Here is a 16,273-nt window from a genome sequence, read left to right on the forward strand (position 1 = left end):
GGGATAGTTTCACTCGCTCGTTGTTTCGTTTTATTGATAAAAGCGGGTATAAGTGATATTTCAAAAATTGTGTTAAAATTCTGAATATTTCGTTTTTATTTACTTCGGGATATTTATAATATTTTAAAATTATTTTCGTAATTTTCTGAATTCATTTTAAGTGCAGCTTAAATCGTAAATTATAAAATGCGGGTATATCGTGTGATCCAAAAATGATTTAAAAATTTAAAAATTTATTTTATTAGTTTTCAAATATTCCGAAAATTTTAGAATTATTTAGATAATTGTTGTAATTTTATTTGCATGCATTTTAGTTCATTAAATCACAAATTCTGAAACGAAACCGACAGGCGTGCATAGATCATGGACACGTGGCACAGCTACGTGTTAACAACTCAACCCTTCGGGTATTCGTGGCAGTGTCCCGTTGTTTGTTTAAAAAAAAGAAAGAGAGAAGCCAAAAAGCATCAATTACGCCCTGCATCTCTCTCTCTCGATCCCTCAATATCTCTCGGTTTTCTTCTCTCAATTCCTCTATCCCTCCTTCCTCAGCTACTTTCTTTTTCTTTTTGTGGAGTTTGCTCGCCTGATTCTGGCCTATTCTCCGGTCAGCCGCCGGTTCCGCCCATCTTTGTTGTTCCGCCGCCTTGTGCTTCTATTTTCCGGCGACTCCGCCGCCTGTTCTTTCGGCACCGTTACTGTCTTGCTTCTATCTTCCCTGTACTAAATCATTTGTCCAGGCTCTGGTATATATATATGTATACATGCAGTTGCAGTGTGCATTTTGTGTGTGTTATGTATAAATTCGTGTGTGTGTGTGATTGGGTTTGTGTGTGTGGTTATTGGCGCGTGGGTGCGCGCGTGAGTTCCTGTGATTAATTTCCTTGCTGTGCTATTATGGTTCAAAACAGTTCTGATTTGAATATTATTATTTCCGCAGGAAAATATTTGATTAATGTCTATGAAATAAATATTTCGTACGGGGAAAATTTTGTTGCTAATCGGTGAAGTTCGTGTGGAAATCCAAAGTTATTGGGTACCGACGAGTTTTGCCGCCGTCGGCGATGAGCCTCGGCGAGCCGACGGTGGACCGTGATGATTTTATTCTGAGTCTTAACTTAATAATTAAATAAATATAAAATGCGAATAATAACTAAAATTAGTACTGAATTGGTGGTTGGGAAAATTATGGATGTTGATTGTTGTAATCATGGAGTGTTGTGGTGAATTGACGTCGATTGTATTCGACGGGTAGTTCGATAAATGAAGGAAATGTTGTCCGATTTTAGGAAAACTGAATTACGCAAACACAGAAACGTATCCGATGAATATCGGGACGTCGAGAGGCTTTATATATATGTGTGTGTTTTATACGAAACTTGATTGTATAATATGATGAAATATTTTTTTAAATCGATAACCCTGATTTCGTAAAATAAAGAGTATAAGTATTTTCCGAAAATGAACACTGAACCAATTTTCGAGAACGTGAACCCTAAGTAATACATATATTATTATATGAAGTATGTTACGAGTCGGATTTTGTTAACGCTCGGGTAGACTGTTAGCGAGGATATGTCAAGCATAATCGAATGTCTAAGTTAGGATGTTTCGACCTTGTAGGTTCTAGTCGGAATGCCCGAGAATTGGAATTGGACGAAAGATAGTTGATGGTGAGTCGAAAAGCTCAGGAAGGTCTCAATCAAAGGACTTGAGTGTTGAGGTCGAATCCAGAGTGATATAGTGGTTGGACGTAAAAGCCTAAGTGGCAGAGTTGGCCCAGAATTGATCAGTAGTAGTTGTAAAGCCTTGTAAGACAAGTACTTCCGAACTTTTCTTCAAGATATATTGAAATTATTTGCGAACTGTTTCATAACATGTCGCTATTATTTAAAATAACTCATGTTTTGTATTGCAAGTATTTTAAACTGTTTACTCTTGAACCCTGATTTTCTTAATCTTGAGCCGTAAGCCTTGTTCTTTGTAAACTATCCTTTGTTGAACCTCAAATACCAAATCACACAAATATGATACTACTCCCCAAATGTATCGCCCCCAAACACCAAACACTGGAACAAAATTTATTTTAAGAACACAAAAATTTCTATATCTCAACCATCCTTTATAACATCAAAGAACCATATCTTGAAAAATCATTACTGGTCTGATACCTGACCCTTGTACAAACTGAGAACCGTTTCTTATACATATCCTGATATACCCTTGAGATATCCATGAGTTTCCTTACGTTTTTATGCAAATGTTTAACCATCATCGATTATGATCTTATTTTATTGAATCATATTGTTATCATATTGAACTGCTTTAGGATTGGATAGTTTTTATATATGTGGACCAGATTCGTGGTCAGACCATACCAATGGTCAAGTTAGGCCAATGTGTGCCTTGGATCCAGTAATTAGAGCAGTATTGTGTACTTGCTCGGGGTTAGTGCGTGACTGATCAGCAGCCTAACCTTGTTTTTTTTTAAACTTAAAATGAATATCCAATTCTAATGATTAGTTAAAAAGAAACTTGATTCCTTTGAATCATCTCATTTGATCATTGTTTAACTTCAGTTATCGTTATCGTGACTTGCTGAGCTAGTTAGCTCACCCTTGCGATTCTTTTATATATTTTACAGTTGAAGAGAATATGGATGATAGTGAAGTTCCTCAGTCCAAAGTGTGGGCTAAGGTTCCAGTCGAGTTGGATCGAGCTAGCAGAAGTTTCATGCGGTAAATAGATAGTTAGATTGTAAGAATGATTTTATTATCAATTGTAAGTTAAATTAGTTGGGATTTGGTACGATGTAATAAATTAAGGTTGTGGCTTGTTTTCATACTTTAACCTGTTGCGATCCATGGTTTTGTGAAGCAGGGTCATTATAAATAATATTTCTTATACAGGTTGATATATTGTGTTTGTGTTGTAGACCCCAAACTTCTGACCCGGGTTTGGAGGGCGCCACATTCTGTCGTATTTTTTTATTAAAAAATAGGTAAAGAATAAAAGGAAGCAGGAAAAATTTGATACATTACATATGAAATTTATATATGGTATAATTGACAGTTTTATCTACCTCATAACCTGGTCTCATGACAACAACGGACCTCCTATGCTTGTCAAAGTAGTCAGCTTTGTAAATTTTTTCTGTCTCAGCTTCATGAGAAATGTCTTCCTGCATAGTAGTTAAAGATATTAAAAAACATACTAAACTATCTACCAAGCATACAACTAACAAAACAAAACTTCCAATTTAATCTTGAGTTCACAAACAACTATGCTGGGATTTTAAAACTATCAAACTTATATAAACAAATTTACTTCCCTAAACACAAAATTAAGAACTTACTTCTTTAAGAGAATAATACTAATAGTAAAGTGAAGACTCCCAAAGTAATCAGAAGAAGGTAAGTGTCAACAACTATTGAAATTAAAAATATTTAGATCACATTATTGCCTGTTCAGCTTAAAAACATAAAATTATATACATACCCATCGAGACATCTAATTACAAAACTCGATTCATCACTTAACCCCGCCGCTTCTTTTTCCTTCAACTTCAAGGACTCCAATATTTCATCAACCTTCTTCCAATCCTCCTCCCTAGGCCTCGCATTGCCAAATGCATTCGACCTCTTAGGCTTAACAGCACCCACAACACCTCCTCAGCAATCGGCACCTTTCTCGTCCCTATTCTTCCCCCAAATTAAGCTTAGGCCTCACAACATCCTCCCTCTTCTTCCTCCAACTCTCGTCACTCTCGAACCCTCCCCCTCTCATCCTATTGAAACTAGCGGAAGCCCCGAACTATCGAAAGCCCCAAATTTTCTCCACTCCTCCACTCGATGGGTATTAGCCATGGTTGGATTTAGCGAATGATTAAAAGAAATGATTTTTTTCAGAATTGTTTTGTTAGCAGAAAAGTTAGAAGATTCATAGGAAAAGGGGAAGAACTGATGAGAATGTTGCACACTGCTATAGGTTTTGGGGTTTATGCGAACCAACGATTAGGATTTATCCAAATTGTGTTTGTTTAAATTAATTAGACGGTCCTGATTAAAACTAAAGCTACTGATCCGCGTGATGCATTCACCATCCAATACTCTTCTGCTACGTAGCAATCAAGTGGCCGATTTTCTATTTTCTATTTACTGAATTAAAGACTAATTAAAAATCAATATTAAATAGCTAGAAATTTTTAAAAATTCTACAAAAATTACTATACACTCAAACAATTATTTAGATAATTATAAATATAAAACATCATATTTTTTTATGTTTCCCCATTTTTTCAATATCTTTAAAAAAATAATATAACATTAATATTTAGAGAATAAATTATATATTAATTATAAATAATTAGATATAAATCATGGACTTATTACGAAATAGAGATAGGGCTTAACAATTTTATGTGGGGGGGGGGATATGGCGCCTATATTTTCATTCGGGGGAAATATGCTGCCTATATTTTTAGACAAAATTTTCTTTTTTTAAATATATTTATTACATCATTTTTTGTTACGATACGACACAAACCGGGTATTATATTCTTTGATTATTTACATTTCTAAAATTAGTAGGTAACACCGTCTCTACTGTGGGATCAGTGAACAAGAATTTAAAAAAAATGGAATCACCACTTGGGACAAGACTTGGTTATAGGAATCCGTGTTGACCGTAATTTGACTATTATAAAAACACACGATATAAAATCTAATTTTTTTAAAAAAAATTATACATCTCTAAAATTAGTAGATAACATCATCAGTACGGTTGGATCGTTGAACAAGAATTTTAAAAAATAGAATCACCACTCTAGACAAGACTTGGTTATAGGAACCCATGTTGACCGTAATCTGACTATTATAAAAATACACGATATAAAATCTAATTTTTTTTAAAAAAAATTACATCACTAAAATCAGTAGGTAACATCATCCGTACGGTTGGGTCGTTAAACAAGAATTTAAAAAAAATAGAATCACCACTCGGGACAAGACTTAGTTATATGAACTCGTGTTGACCGTAATTTGACTTTTATAAAAACACACGATGTAAAATCTAATTTTTTTAAAAAAATTAGACATCTCTAAAATTAGTAGGTATCATCATCCATACGGTTGGATCGTTGAACAAATTTTTTTAAAAAATAGAATCATCACTCGGGACAAGACTTGGTTATAGGAACCCGTGTTGAGCGTAGTTTGACTATTATAAAAACACACGCTATAAAATCTAATTTTTTTTTAAAAAAATTAGACATCTCTAAATTTAGTAGGTATCATCATCCGTATAGTTCGATCATTGAATAAATTTTTTTAAAAAATAGAATCACCACCCGAAACAAGATTACGTAATGGGAACCCGTGTGCACCGTGGTTTGACTATTATAAAAGCACGTGATAAAAAATCTATTTTTTTGAAAAAAAATTATGCATCTCTAAAACTAGTAGGAAACAACATCTGTACGGTTGGATCAAATAAAAATTATTTAAAAAAATTAGAACATGAATATAACAAATAAATTTTAAGAATAGTACAATAATAAGGCAACACCAGAAAGCAAATGCAACGCCTGAAGTGCCACGTCAGCTGCCATGTCAGCAAGTGGGCCCCACTTGGGACATGTCAGCATGTCACGCCAGAATTTTGGGCTCCACATGTGGGTCCCACCGGTGTCACATCAGCATGCCACGTCACCAGTGGGTCCCACATATGGCCCCAAAATGTTGACGTGGCATGACACGTCAGCATGCCACGTCATCAACTATGGGTCTCAAACATGCCACCTCAGATTTATTTTCCATGTCAGCATTTATTAAATAAAAAGAAATATCTAATGCAACGCTATGACTTCTACTGTTGCATGCGGTGCAACACTAACAGTTATTAGCAACGGTAGCTTTAATGTACTGCAACGCTTTTTCCATTGTATTGCAATAAACTGGAAATTTTGTAGATAATGCAACGCTGGATAAAAACCGTTGACTATGTGTTTTTTAATTATATGAATTAATCAGAGAGGAAACTCATGAAACTGATGAACAGTAGCATTGGACTTTGTTATAATTAGTGGCAATTTTTAGGTCGCCTGCCATGCTATTTTAATCACACAGACGTCATTGTTCGTAGTATCTTATAAGCACTGCTCCTCTTCTGTTTACTTGGTGAAAACAATGTCTTGCTATTCTCATAGCTATAAAAATAATTAATGGAATTTATGTAAATATGAAAGTAGTACATCAAATCTCAGTTATGCTCTCCCTGTGCCATCATCACTCAATCTGCCACAATTTATAAATTTTTTTTTGAACTGCCTATACTTCTTTGATAAATTAATATAGATCATAATTTTGTTGAGAATATTGAATATAAAAGTAAAACAGGAAAAAATGGTGTGGTGTTAACAGGAATATAATACTTTTTTGATGCTGTTTGTGTGTAGGAAATTATTGTAGTAAACAAAATAAAATATAAGTAAAGAAGTCAGTACTCTGTACACGCCTGAACGTCACGTGACTCGGCACACTTATTCATGCTCAAGTAAAATATGGGCTGAGTCATAAGCAACACTATATTTTATCTTTTCACATCTCTCTCATCGTTCTCCACGTGTCCAAGACTAAATCCTTCACTATTACGATTTTGTACTGCTATTGAACTCTTCAAAACCCCTAGTTCGGTTGTGCTTCAAAATTTTATCGGTTCAAACAATGGCTCGTATGTCTTTTGCACTGACGAATCAACATTGTTGTAGCTCCGTGAAAGTTGAGCTAAAAAAATACTACATCTGTTCCAATCATTTCTTTATCCTTTTCTTTTTTGATATTTTACCCAATTTTTTATATTTCAAAACTTATTATATCATTTTCCCACTTTTTTCTTTCTTTGCACACTAATTTTACTTCACTATCTCTATTTTATATATTAAAAATCAATGGATCTCACTACTTTATATATTTTTCTTTTTTTTCATTATTTTCTATATATTTTTTAACATCCGTGCCCAAACCAAACGTAAAGAATTGGTTGGGACGGAGGGAGTAGAATATAATTTGGTTGAACAAACTATAGTTTAATATAGATTTGAATTCTGATTTTATTTTTTTTAAAAAAATAATGAGTTTGAGTTATTATTTCATTAAATGAAAATTATAATTTCAAAATTTTAGCACCTTTGAATTAATTGAAAAAACATTCAGATATATTTCAAATATAAGATGACACTTTGACTAAATATACAAATCCACAAACAAGAAAAAAAAACAAAATGTTACCGGAATTAATATATCTTTTCATAAATTTTAGAATTGAGTGAGAATCGAATTCATACCTATTATAACATAGGCTAAAAGTGGTAACCCCTCCCTTTTTCGAAGTTCGAGGAAAGGTCAAAAACGAATTAACTAAAACTAATTAAAGGTATTGGATGAAGATTCTATTTCTATATATACTAGGAATAGGCATCAGTTTCGGTCTTTAATCAAACAAAACCAGCTCCTAATTCGCATTTGTTCCCCCATCTCCCATATTACTCAACCTCCTCTTCACTATACTCAAGTCATCTTCGCTACACTCAACACCTCACTCATTTACTCCACAAATATTTATCGACACTTGTATACCTTTACTGCAATACACAAACAAACATACACACGCATAACTAACACTCCAATGCAACTATGATGAGTACTCACATTTCTACAAAAACACACAAAACTCAAACCACCATGTTTCGACAATCCACCGATACTAACACTCCCAAAGTTGTACGTATATCAGTCACGGATCAGGATGCTACAGACTCCTCTAGCGACGATGAAACCCAGGTTCTTTATCACAAGAAAGTCAAGAAATATGTAAATGAGGTGACCATTGAAACTCCATCCACTACACGCAACAAAAAACTTGCCACAAAATCTAGGAAAGAGGCTCCAGCAACTAAGCTGAAGCTGAGCTCCGGTAAGAAGTTTCGTGGCGTTCGTCAACGGCCGTGGGGAAAATGGGCGGCTGAGATAAGAGATCCCTTTCGACGTGTACGTGTTTGGTTAGGTACATTTGATACGGCTGAAGAGGCTGCTAGGGTTTATGATCACGCGGCTATTCAGTTGCGTGGACCTAACGCGCTAACTAACTTTCCGCCGGCGGTGACGTGTTCTAGTTATGATTCCGGTGTAGAGTCTAGTAATACTAATGCAAGTAATGTTGGGTGCTCACCGAAATCAGTGCTAGGGTTTGTGACGGTTTCTAATGAAGATAAAAATAATGATGATGCTCGGTCAACGCATAGTACAGTAACTAACGCCGTTAAAATAGAGGAATGTTTTAGTGATTTTTTGGAACTAAATGAGAGTACTAGTGATGTGTTCTCGGAGAATCTGTTTGAGTTTCCGTGTCCGGGTTTAGATATGTTTGACCAAACGGGTCTACCGGATTGCATGTTTGAAGATGGTTGTTTAGATATGTTTGTAGAGTCGGAGGATGATTTCGGGTTCGGGTCTTCAAGTTGGCCGGATGATTACTCTCACGACTTCGGTGATGTTTTCGGGTCGGATCCTCTTGTTGTTCTTTGAGAAATTAATAGTGTTTTGTCGTCGATGTTTCTTTATTTAAGCAATATTGGTGAGAGAGTTGGTCACACGTATCTGAAATAGATTGAGCATCTTTTGAACCTCAAATTTTGTTTTAGCTTATGTTCTATTCAAAATTTAGGTATTCGTACACTCGTAAATTTGATTCAACGAACAAGAAAAGTGATTAATGTATTCTCACTCTCAGAAGTTAAAATTCGAGAGATTATCTCAGCCTCGGTTACTTTTACTTGTAATGGCTAGTGTTGTGAAAATGTAATTGATTGTAATGTTCACGTTTAATCCTGACAAATTCATTTATATGGACCGAATGCAATGTGTGTCAGTTCTTGTTTACGAGCAGTGTTACACAACTCATATTATAATCTCGGATCATGTTGAATTCTACTATCTACCCTCGTATTATAATCTCATAAAATGAGCTTTCCAACATGAATATAACTTTGTGTTTCTGCTAGTCCAATGGAAGAAATTGACTCGTCTATTTCGACAAGATTGACATCCGACTTACATAATTAATCTACTAGTCTAATGTTCATTTAGGCTTAATGGATTCAATGGACTCTTTCTTGTGTTCTAAAACCACAAGTTGTCTTCAACAGTACTGAAAACCAACATAGAATCTTTTTTTCTTTTGTTTTTGTTTGTAAACCAGGTGTACGGGTCACGTTGCGCGCACCTTGACTAATTCTAAAGGGCAATAACACAACATATTACTTTCATCACCTCCTATTTCAAATTGACCATCCATTCATTTAATATCGAATCTAAATTTTGGGGTGATAAATCCCTAAAATCCCAATTTCAATTAACTTTGCTAGTCTTGTTGAGTCCAAGCCAGAATCTTAATGAAGAAGGTATGCCCTGAATTTGTACGGAATCATGGTTGTTAAAGGGCTACATTTTTGTTTTCAAAGACAAAGATAGTTGTTTCTTAATTTAATAATTTACAATATTGTATTACTATCAGAGTGGTCCTTAGCATGCAATAAGAACAACTCAGAGATAGGGGTGTTAAGAGAGGTGTCAAATATTATGTAGCATGACACTTCTAAATGTCAATCTATTAGCAGAGATATGGGTGTTAAGAGAGGTGTCAAATCCTATGTAGTATGATACTTCTAAGTGTAAATCTATTAGAGTGTCAAAAGTGCTTGAAAAGTGAGAAGTGACAAATTTTTGGCACGCTCTTGACACTAGGGTATTTGTCACGAGACTCCCGAAAGGTTGTAGGCATGATATTTGCCAAAAAGCATGCTCAAATGACTTGTTATCTATCGATTAAATATAATAAAATTTAAAGGATAATAAATATACTAATATAGAGTGAACTTGAATATAAAATCAAAGTTAGTTGATATTAAAAACCAAATATTATCATAATACTCATTTATATCGGTAACTTTTTAGATATTCAAATATATGTAAATAATTTAGAATTATATTTGTTATGTCTCAATATTGCTAATAGAAAAATACTTATTAAAAAATAAATAAAAATTAGCAAAAAAATATGTCAAATCCTGAAAAGGCATGTCTGACTAATTGACGTCATGGCATGCCCATCTTGGCATGCCCGTGACGCCGTGATATGCACCTTACTTGGCAGCTCCTCAATATAACTAAAATTCAATTCGTGTAAAAATCGTATATACAAATCTTACATTTTCAATTATATTTCATTTATTTATTTATCTAGTATTGATTTTATTTGAGTTAGCATAAGGACTATTTAAGCAATTTGAGAGGGTGCTAGTTATCGCGGTTAAAAGTGTTGGAAATATTAACTATTACAGCAATATAGAGGCAGTTATATATAACATTTAACAAGTCAATGCCAAGACCACAATTAACAAAATAAAACATGTAGGTAAAAAGCATGCATATCAGCAACTGTAAGAACAAAGAAAGTCCCGAAATTGTACCAGTAACCCGAAATTCGTTAATATTATTGGAAAAGTGAGAAATGGGAAGTGAATTTCTCATATTTATAGGAGATAAGAGAGAGAAAGTGATGATGACACGTGTCATCATCTTGGTAGATGATACAGATCCCCATGACAGCTGTCTTACAGCTGTCAACCACTCAAAAGACACGTATGTTGGAAGAGGTGCGAGGCGGCCAGACATGCACGCGACCCCATGAGCTCGCATCATATAGGTATAAAGGTATAAGCGATCTCGAGGGCTCGCATTTGCAGGAACATATAAGATGGTGTTTAAAATTCCTAGACCCAAAATGCGACTAGCACTACAAGAAATATTGAATCAGACAATGTTTTTCCACCGTTGTCTAAAAGATGAATTTTTCGTTGTCTATCCGGGGGCGGTGTGTTTGGCACTCATACAATGGTTTCGCACCATTGTAACAAATACATCACACAACTGAATATAAAACCTTTATCTCATTTTATTCACACAACGCATATGACCCTTTCTAATATTCTACAAACAACAGTTTCTTAGCCGTTGTAACAATTTAGAGGCACAATAGTTAAAAATAGTGTTATGTGAATTTACTCCTACAACAGTTTATGTATAAATTTCATCTAGTTAAACAATGGTTTTTATTAAGAAAACAATACTTTAGACAACGATTTTTTATTTTTTGGGTATTGTGTTTCAGCTATGCTCACAACAGTTTTTGTAATGACCAAGATATTGTTAGAAGAAAATAATTTTATAAAGTAAGACATACAATGGTTTTAATAATTTTTAATGGCTTTCACACAATTGTGTACCAGATCAAACTCATTTAAAATAAATCAAATAGTATTGTTAAAATAAAACTGTGTCTTAATCCTATTGTAAAAATTACAAATAAAATTAAAATTTAATATTCAAAATTTATAAAGAAGAATTACAATTGTAGCTACAAATCTATTTTTAACACTCATTTTTCAATTAAGAAATTGAGATCTTGAGCTCCCCTCCTTTTCTCTTCCATCTTCAAGCTTAACATCCTGTTACCTGCAATATTAGTTATTTGTTGGAGTTAGGACATGAATTAAATCAAATTGAATGCATCGGAAAAAGCTTAATCAAAAGTGCACAAATTTTACATTATATACAAGGTACTAGTATAAAATAAATCAATTTCAGATGTATATATACTAGGACAATCTAATTTTTTATCCAAGATACATGCATATTTTTTATCCAAGATACATGCTCTTTTTTACCCAAGAACAATAACATAAAACAAATACACATCTCTCATAATTTTGAAACATCTTGGCAACTAAAATAAAAAGGGTTGTTAAAATTACATAATTTAAGGAAAATAAATAACTTAAGTTTTTTCATTACCTAAAACGACTTACAAGAGGTAGGTAGAAAAAATAAGTCAATGGATTAAAATGCTTCCAAACATGCACAACATAACATCTGTTGCAACCCATTTCGTGACTGGAAACATACTTGCAAAATTGCAAAAGCATATATGAACAATAACTTATTAAAAAGCTGGCATGACAATAATCTTAACAAATAACTATAACTGTGATAATGAATTTACCTATATATTACCTTATATTTGAACACACATATAAAGACATTCCCAGTCTTGCCCCATATGAAAATGATTATATCTTTGCTTGCAATTACCAAAAAAATACCATTTGGTGACAGCAAGATGATGGTAGTTCCTTTGTGAATAATTTCCCTGCATAACCATAGACGTAAGTGTATGCCTTCGAGAAGTCTTGTCAAAAAATAATCAGAACATCAGGCTGCTAAGAAATTTTAGTATAAGGGGAAAGGCCAGTTTTGTATGATGGTGAAATAAAACTCAGGCCACTGCCAATCTTTGAAGCTGCGAATTGACAACATATATACTCAAAATACTGGGTCAACATGCCAAAAAAAAGTGGGAATTCACATGCCTCTGTAATATTAAAAGTATATTTCACACACTAAAGATTCATTTTATTCTAAATCTGATCATTGTAATGATGGATAACAATGGTAAGTTTTTTCTGCATGCAAGATCAGTAGTGGATACAAGAAAGACTATACTTTACACCACTGGATAGTGGATACAAGTCTTTCCTGAGGATTTTGCTAGTGAAGGCATTGGAATTGTTGAATTTAACCCTGGTCGGGCATTTCTCCTTCTATGTCTGAACAACATAACCCAAGAAACTGCACAATAAAGAGTTAGAGACAGAGAGCCTAGCAAAACTATAATTGCAATTACACTGCCTTTAAGTCCATTTTTATGTTGCTACCTATTGACGTCAACCCCCAGGGGCTTAAAAGGTCTCTTTCCTTTTACTATCCAGACCGGAATATGCCTCACTATCAAAGGTTGAAGGTGCAGGTGGAGATGCAGGAAGACCTATCAGTGTATGAAGTACGACTGCATTAATCAAACAATCGACTGCATATACTTGATACTGCAACATCAAAATAAACATTTCATACCTGGATAATGCAAATACAAGACCTCGTATTTACCAAAATAATAAGGTTCGATACCCACTTCCTTTTGATAGAATTTTTGATATATTAGATAGGCTGTAGAGTTATCAAAATTTGCACCAAAAGGCACCAGGTCCAAAAGGACAACAATCTTTTCTTGATTCTGGTTGTTTGCATTTGCTCCCATTATGCAAACTTGACTTTTCTTCATAAATATCCCACAAGAAATTTGTGCAGCAAGGTCCGATATAAGAGGAAAGAATGCATACAATGGTAAACCAAGCCGCAACCCAACTTTCAACCATAATCAACCTAGTGGCTTGAAATATCACCTGGATGCCCAAACAAATGATTTTAGACTATTTTAACCAAACACACAATATCACCATAGTATATGCAATATCACAATATCTCTCCCAGTTAATTAGAATTAACACAAAAATAAATAAATACATAACAAAGAGAGAGAGACTAATTACGAGAGAGAGAGAGAGGGAGAGAGAGAGAGAGAGATAGAGGGGGAGTGAGGGGGAGAGAGAGAGAGAGAGAGAGAGAGAGAGAGAGAGATTACTCACTTCAGCAGTGAGATATTCAAGAACAGCAGACAAATACACAGGGGAACCAGATCCAACACACTGAGCATACCTCCCATTCTTCAAAAATTTAGTCAAACCCTTACCCTTGCCAGCTCCAGTTGAACCCAAAATCAATTCCCTTCATCTACTAAATGATCTACTCAAGTGTACTCTACTTTTGATTATAAAACTTTAGTGAATAATAACATTTGAGCACCTACCCAGAGAGAGAGACTAACATCTTTATGTTGAAAGAGACCGAGTTCGCCTAGATAAACAACGACAAATTGCGCAGATTATGTAAGAAGAATGAGTTGAAAAAGATGCATCGGTTCTAAAGAGAGAGAGAGAGAGAGAGAGATAGAGTGATGCATCAGTTCAGCAGCGAGAGGGAGGGGAGAGAGGCAATTTCAATTGAGATTGAAAAGTAAAGGGGGAAAGTGAAGTAGTAAAGGGGATCGAGAAATGAAGGGGGAAACCAAATTTTCATAGGGGGATAAATTATTTGACAGGGGAGAGAAAATAATAAAAGTATTTTTGTTATTGGTCAGGCATGAAAAAATATTTTTTACAAAAAATATTTAAAAACCTAGGTAAATATTTTACATTACGGTTTGATAATTTGAATTTTTTTATAATATGAAGTTTTCATGCAAAATAAATTTGAAGTTCTTTTATATTTTTTTATGACTAAAATGGATATATCTTAATATGTGTACAGTTGGATCATCGAAGAAATTATTTTAAAAATTTATCTAGTAAATCGGGAATGAGTCTCGTTGTTTGGAGTTGTACTTTTACTAGATTTTTTCTAATCTTGACATGCAAGATGAATTTGAATTTTTTTAATAATTTTTTCATATGACTAAAATTGATATATCTTAACATCCGTACGGTTGGATCGTTGAAGAAATCATTTTAAAAATTATTTAGTAAATTGGGAATGAGTCTCGTTTTTTGGAGTTGTACTTTTACTAGATTTTTTCTAATCCTGACATGCAAGATGAATTTGAAATTTTTTAATAATTTTTTCATATGACTAAACTTGATATATCTTAACATCTGTACGGTTGGATCGTCCAAGAAATCATTTTAAAAATTTATTTAATAAATCGGAAACGAGTCTCGTTGTTTGGAGTTGTACTTTTACTAAAATTTTCTAATCTTGACATGCAAGATGAATTTAAATTTTTTTATAATTTTTCATATGACTAAAATTGATATATCTTAACATCCGTACGGTTGGATCTTTGAAGAAATCATTTTAAAAAATTTATCTAGTAAATCGGGAACGAGTCTCGTTGTTTGGGTGTTGTTAAAGACCATTTATGTGGTAGTGACCCCTATATCGAAATAAATTAAGAAAAAACAATATATTCAAATGGATCGATATTAAATGGCTCGTTTGACTTTTCTTTACTCATACGGTGTCTGTCTGTAATATTTTAAACTTAACAAGTCCCGAATCTTTCATGTGTATAGTTATCGTCTATATTTTGAAAGTAATGACAGGATCTACGTACGTATATGATTACGATACAACATATTATAATGAAAAAATATAAGTTATTTATTTCATATAACCTTAGTGATATTTAAACATGTGTTTGATAATGTGAGTTTTTACAAGCCAATCACATCTCTTGTAGCACATTTTGAAAGCGTACAATAAGGATTCAAGTCCCATTCAAGTGTTTGGGATTGTCAAGAAATTTGATGTCAATAGATAATGGTTTGAACGAAAAAGACTTGTTTGTACAGGATCTTACAATAGATTTTCGCCAAAACCGTTGTCTTATATTTTGTCAAAAAGGCTGATGTCATGACACAATGGTTTCCTAAAAAGGCTTGTTTGTACACTTTCGTACAATGGTTTAATTTTAAAACTGTTGTCTTATATTTTAGAAAATCATTCTTCCAAATTTTAAACACCTATATCGAATTAAATCAAGAAAAAATGATATATTCAACTGGATCAACTTTAAATGGCTCGTTTCACTTTTTTTTACTCATACGGTGTCTCTATGTAATATTGTAAACTTAACAAGTCCCGAATCATTCATATGTATAGTTATCGACTATATTTCGAAAGTAATGACGGGATCTATATATGTATATGATTACGATACAACATATTATAACGAAAAAATATAAGTTATTTATTTCGTATAACCTTAGTGATATTTAAACATGTGTTTGATAATGTGAGTTTTTACATGCCAATCACTTCTCTTGTAGCACATTTTGAAAGCATACGGTATCGATTCAAGTCCCATTCAAGTCTTTGGGATTGTCAAGAAATTTGATGTCAATAGATAATGGTTTGAACGAAAAAGACTTGTTTGTACATGTTCTTACAATGGATTTTCGCCTAAACCGTTGTCTTATATTTTGTTAAAAAGGTTGATGTCATGACACAATGGTTTCCTAAAAAAGGCTTATTTGTACACTTTCGTACAATGGTTTAATTTTAAAACTGGTGTCTTATATTTTAGAAAATCATTCTTCCAAATTTTAAACCCCTATATCAAATTAAATTAAGAAAAAATGAAATATTCAAATGGATTGACATTAAATGGCTCGTTTCACTTTTCTTTACTCATACAGTATCTCTATGTAATATTGTAAACTTAACAAGTCCCGAATCATTCATATGTATAGTTATCGACTATATTT

The 16,273-nt window shown here is 33.4% G+C and overlaps 1 protein-coding gene across 1 annotated transcript; it reads left to right on the forward strand.

Annotated features, from left to right (window-relative positions):
* Positions 1–7,509: 7,509 nt before the first annotated feature.
* On the forward strand, positions 7,510–8,884 carry LOC141668004 (ethylene-responsive transcription factor CRF1-like). The gene has a single exon (XM_074474671.1). The coding sequence runs from the start codon at positions 7,692–7,694 to the stop codon at positions 8,580–8,582; it is 891 nt and encodes a 296-aa protein (XP_074330772.1). The 5' UTR covers positions 7,510–7,691; the 3' UTR covers positions 8,583–8,884.
* The last annotated feature ends 7,389 nt before the right edge of the window (positions 8,885–16,273 follow it).

Source organism: Apium graveolens, chromosome 6, assembly GCF_009905375.1.
Source record: "Apium graveolens cultivar Ventura chromosome 6, ASM990537v1, whole genome shotgun sequence".
Classification (NCBI taxonomy): Eukaryota; Viridiplantae; Streptophyta; class Magnoliopsida; order Apiales; family Apiaceae; genus Apium; species Apium graveolens.

Excerpts from the sequence above, each read along its gene's own strand:
- LOC141668004 (XM_074474671.1), top strand. The coding sequence starts at position 7,692 with ATGATGAGTACTCACATTTCTACAAAAACACACAAAACTCAAACCACC.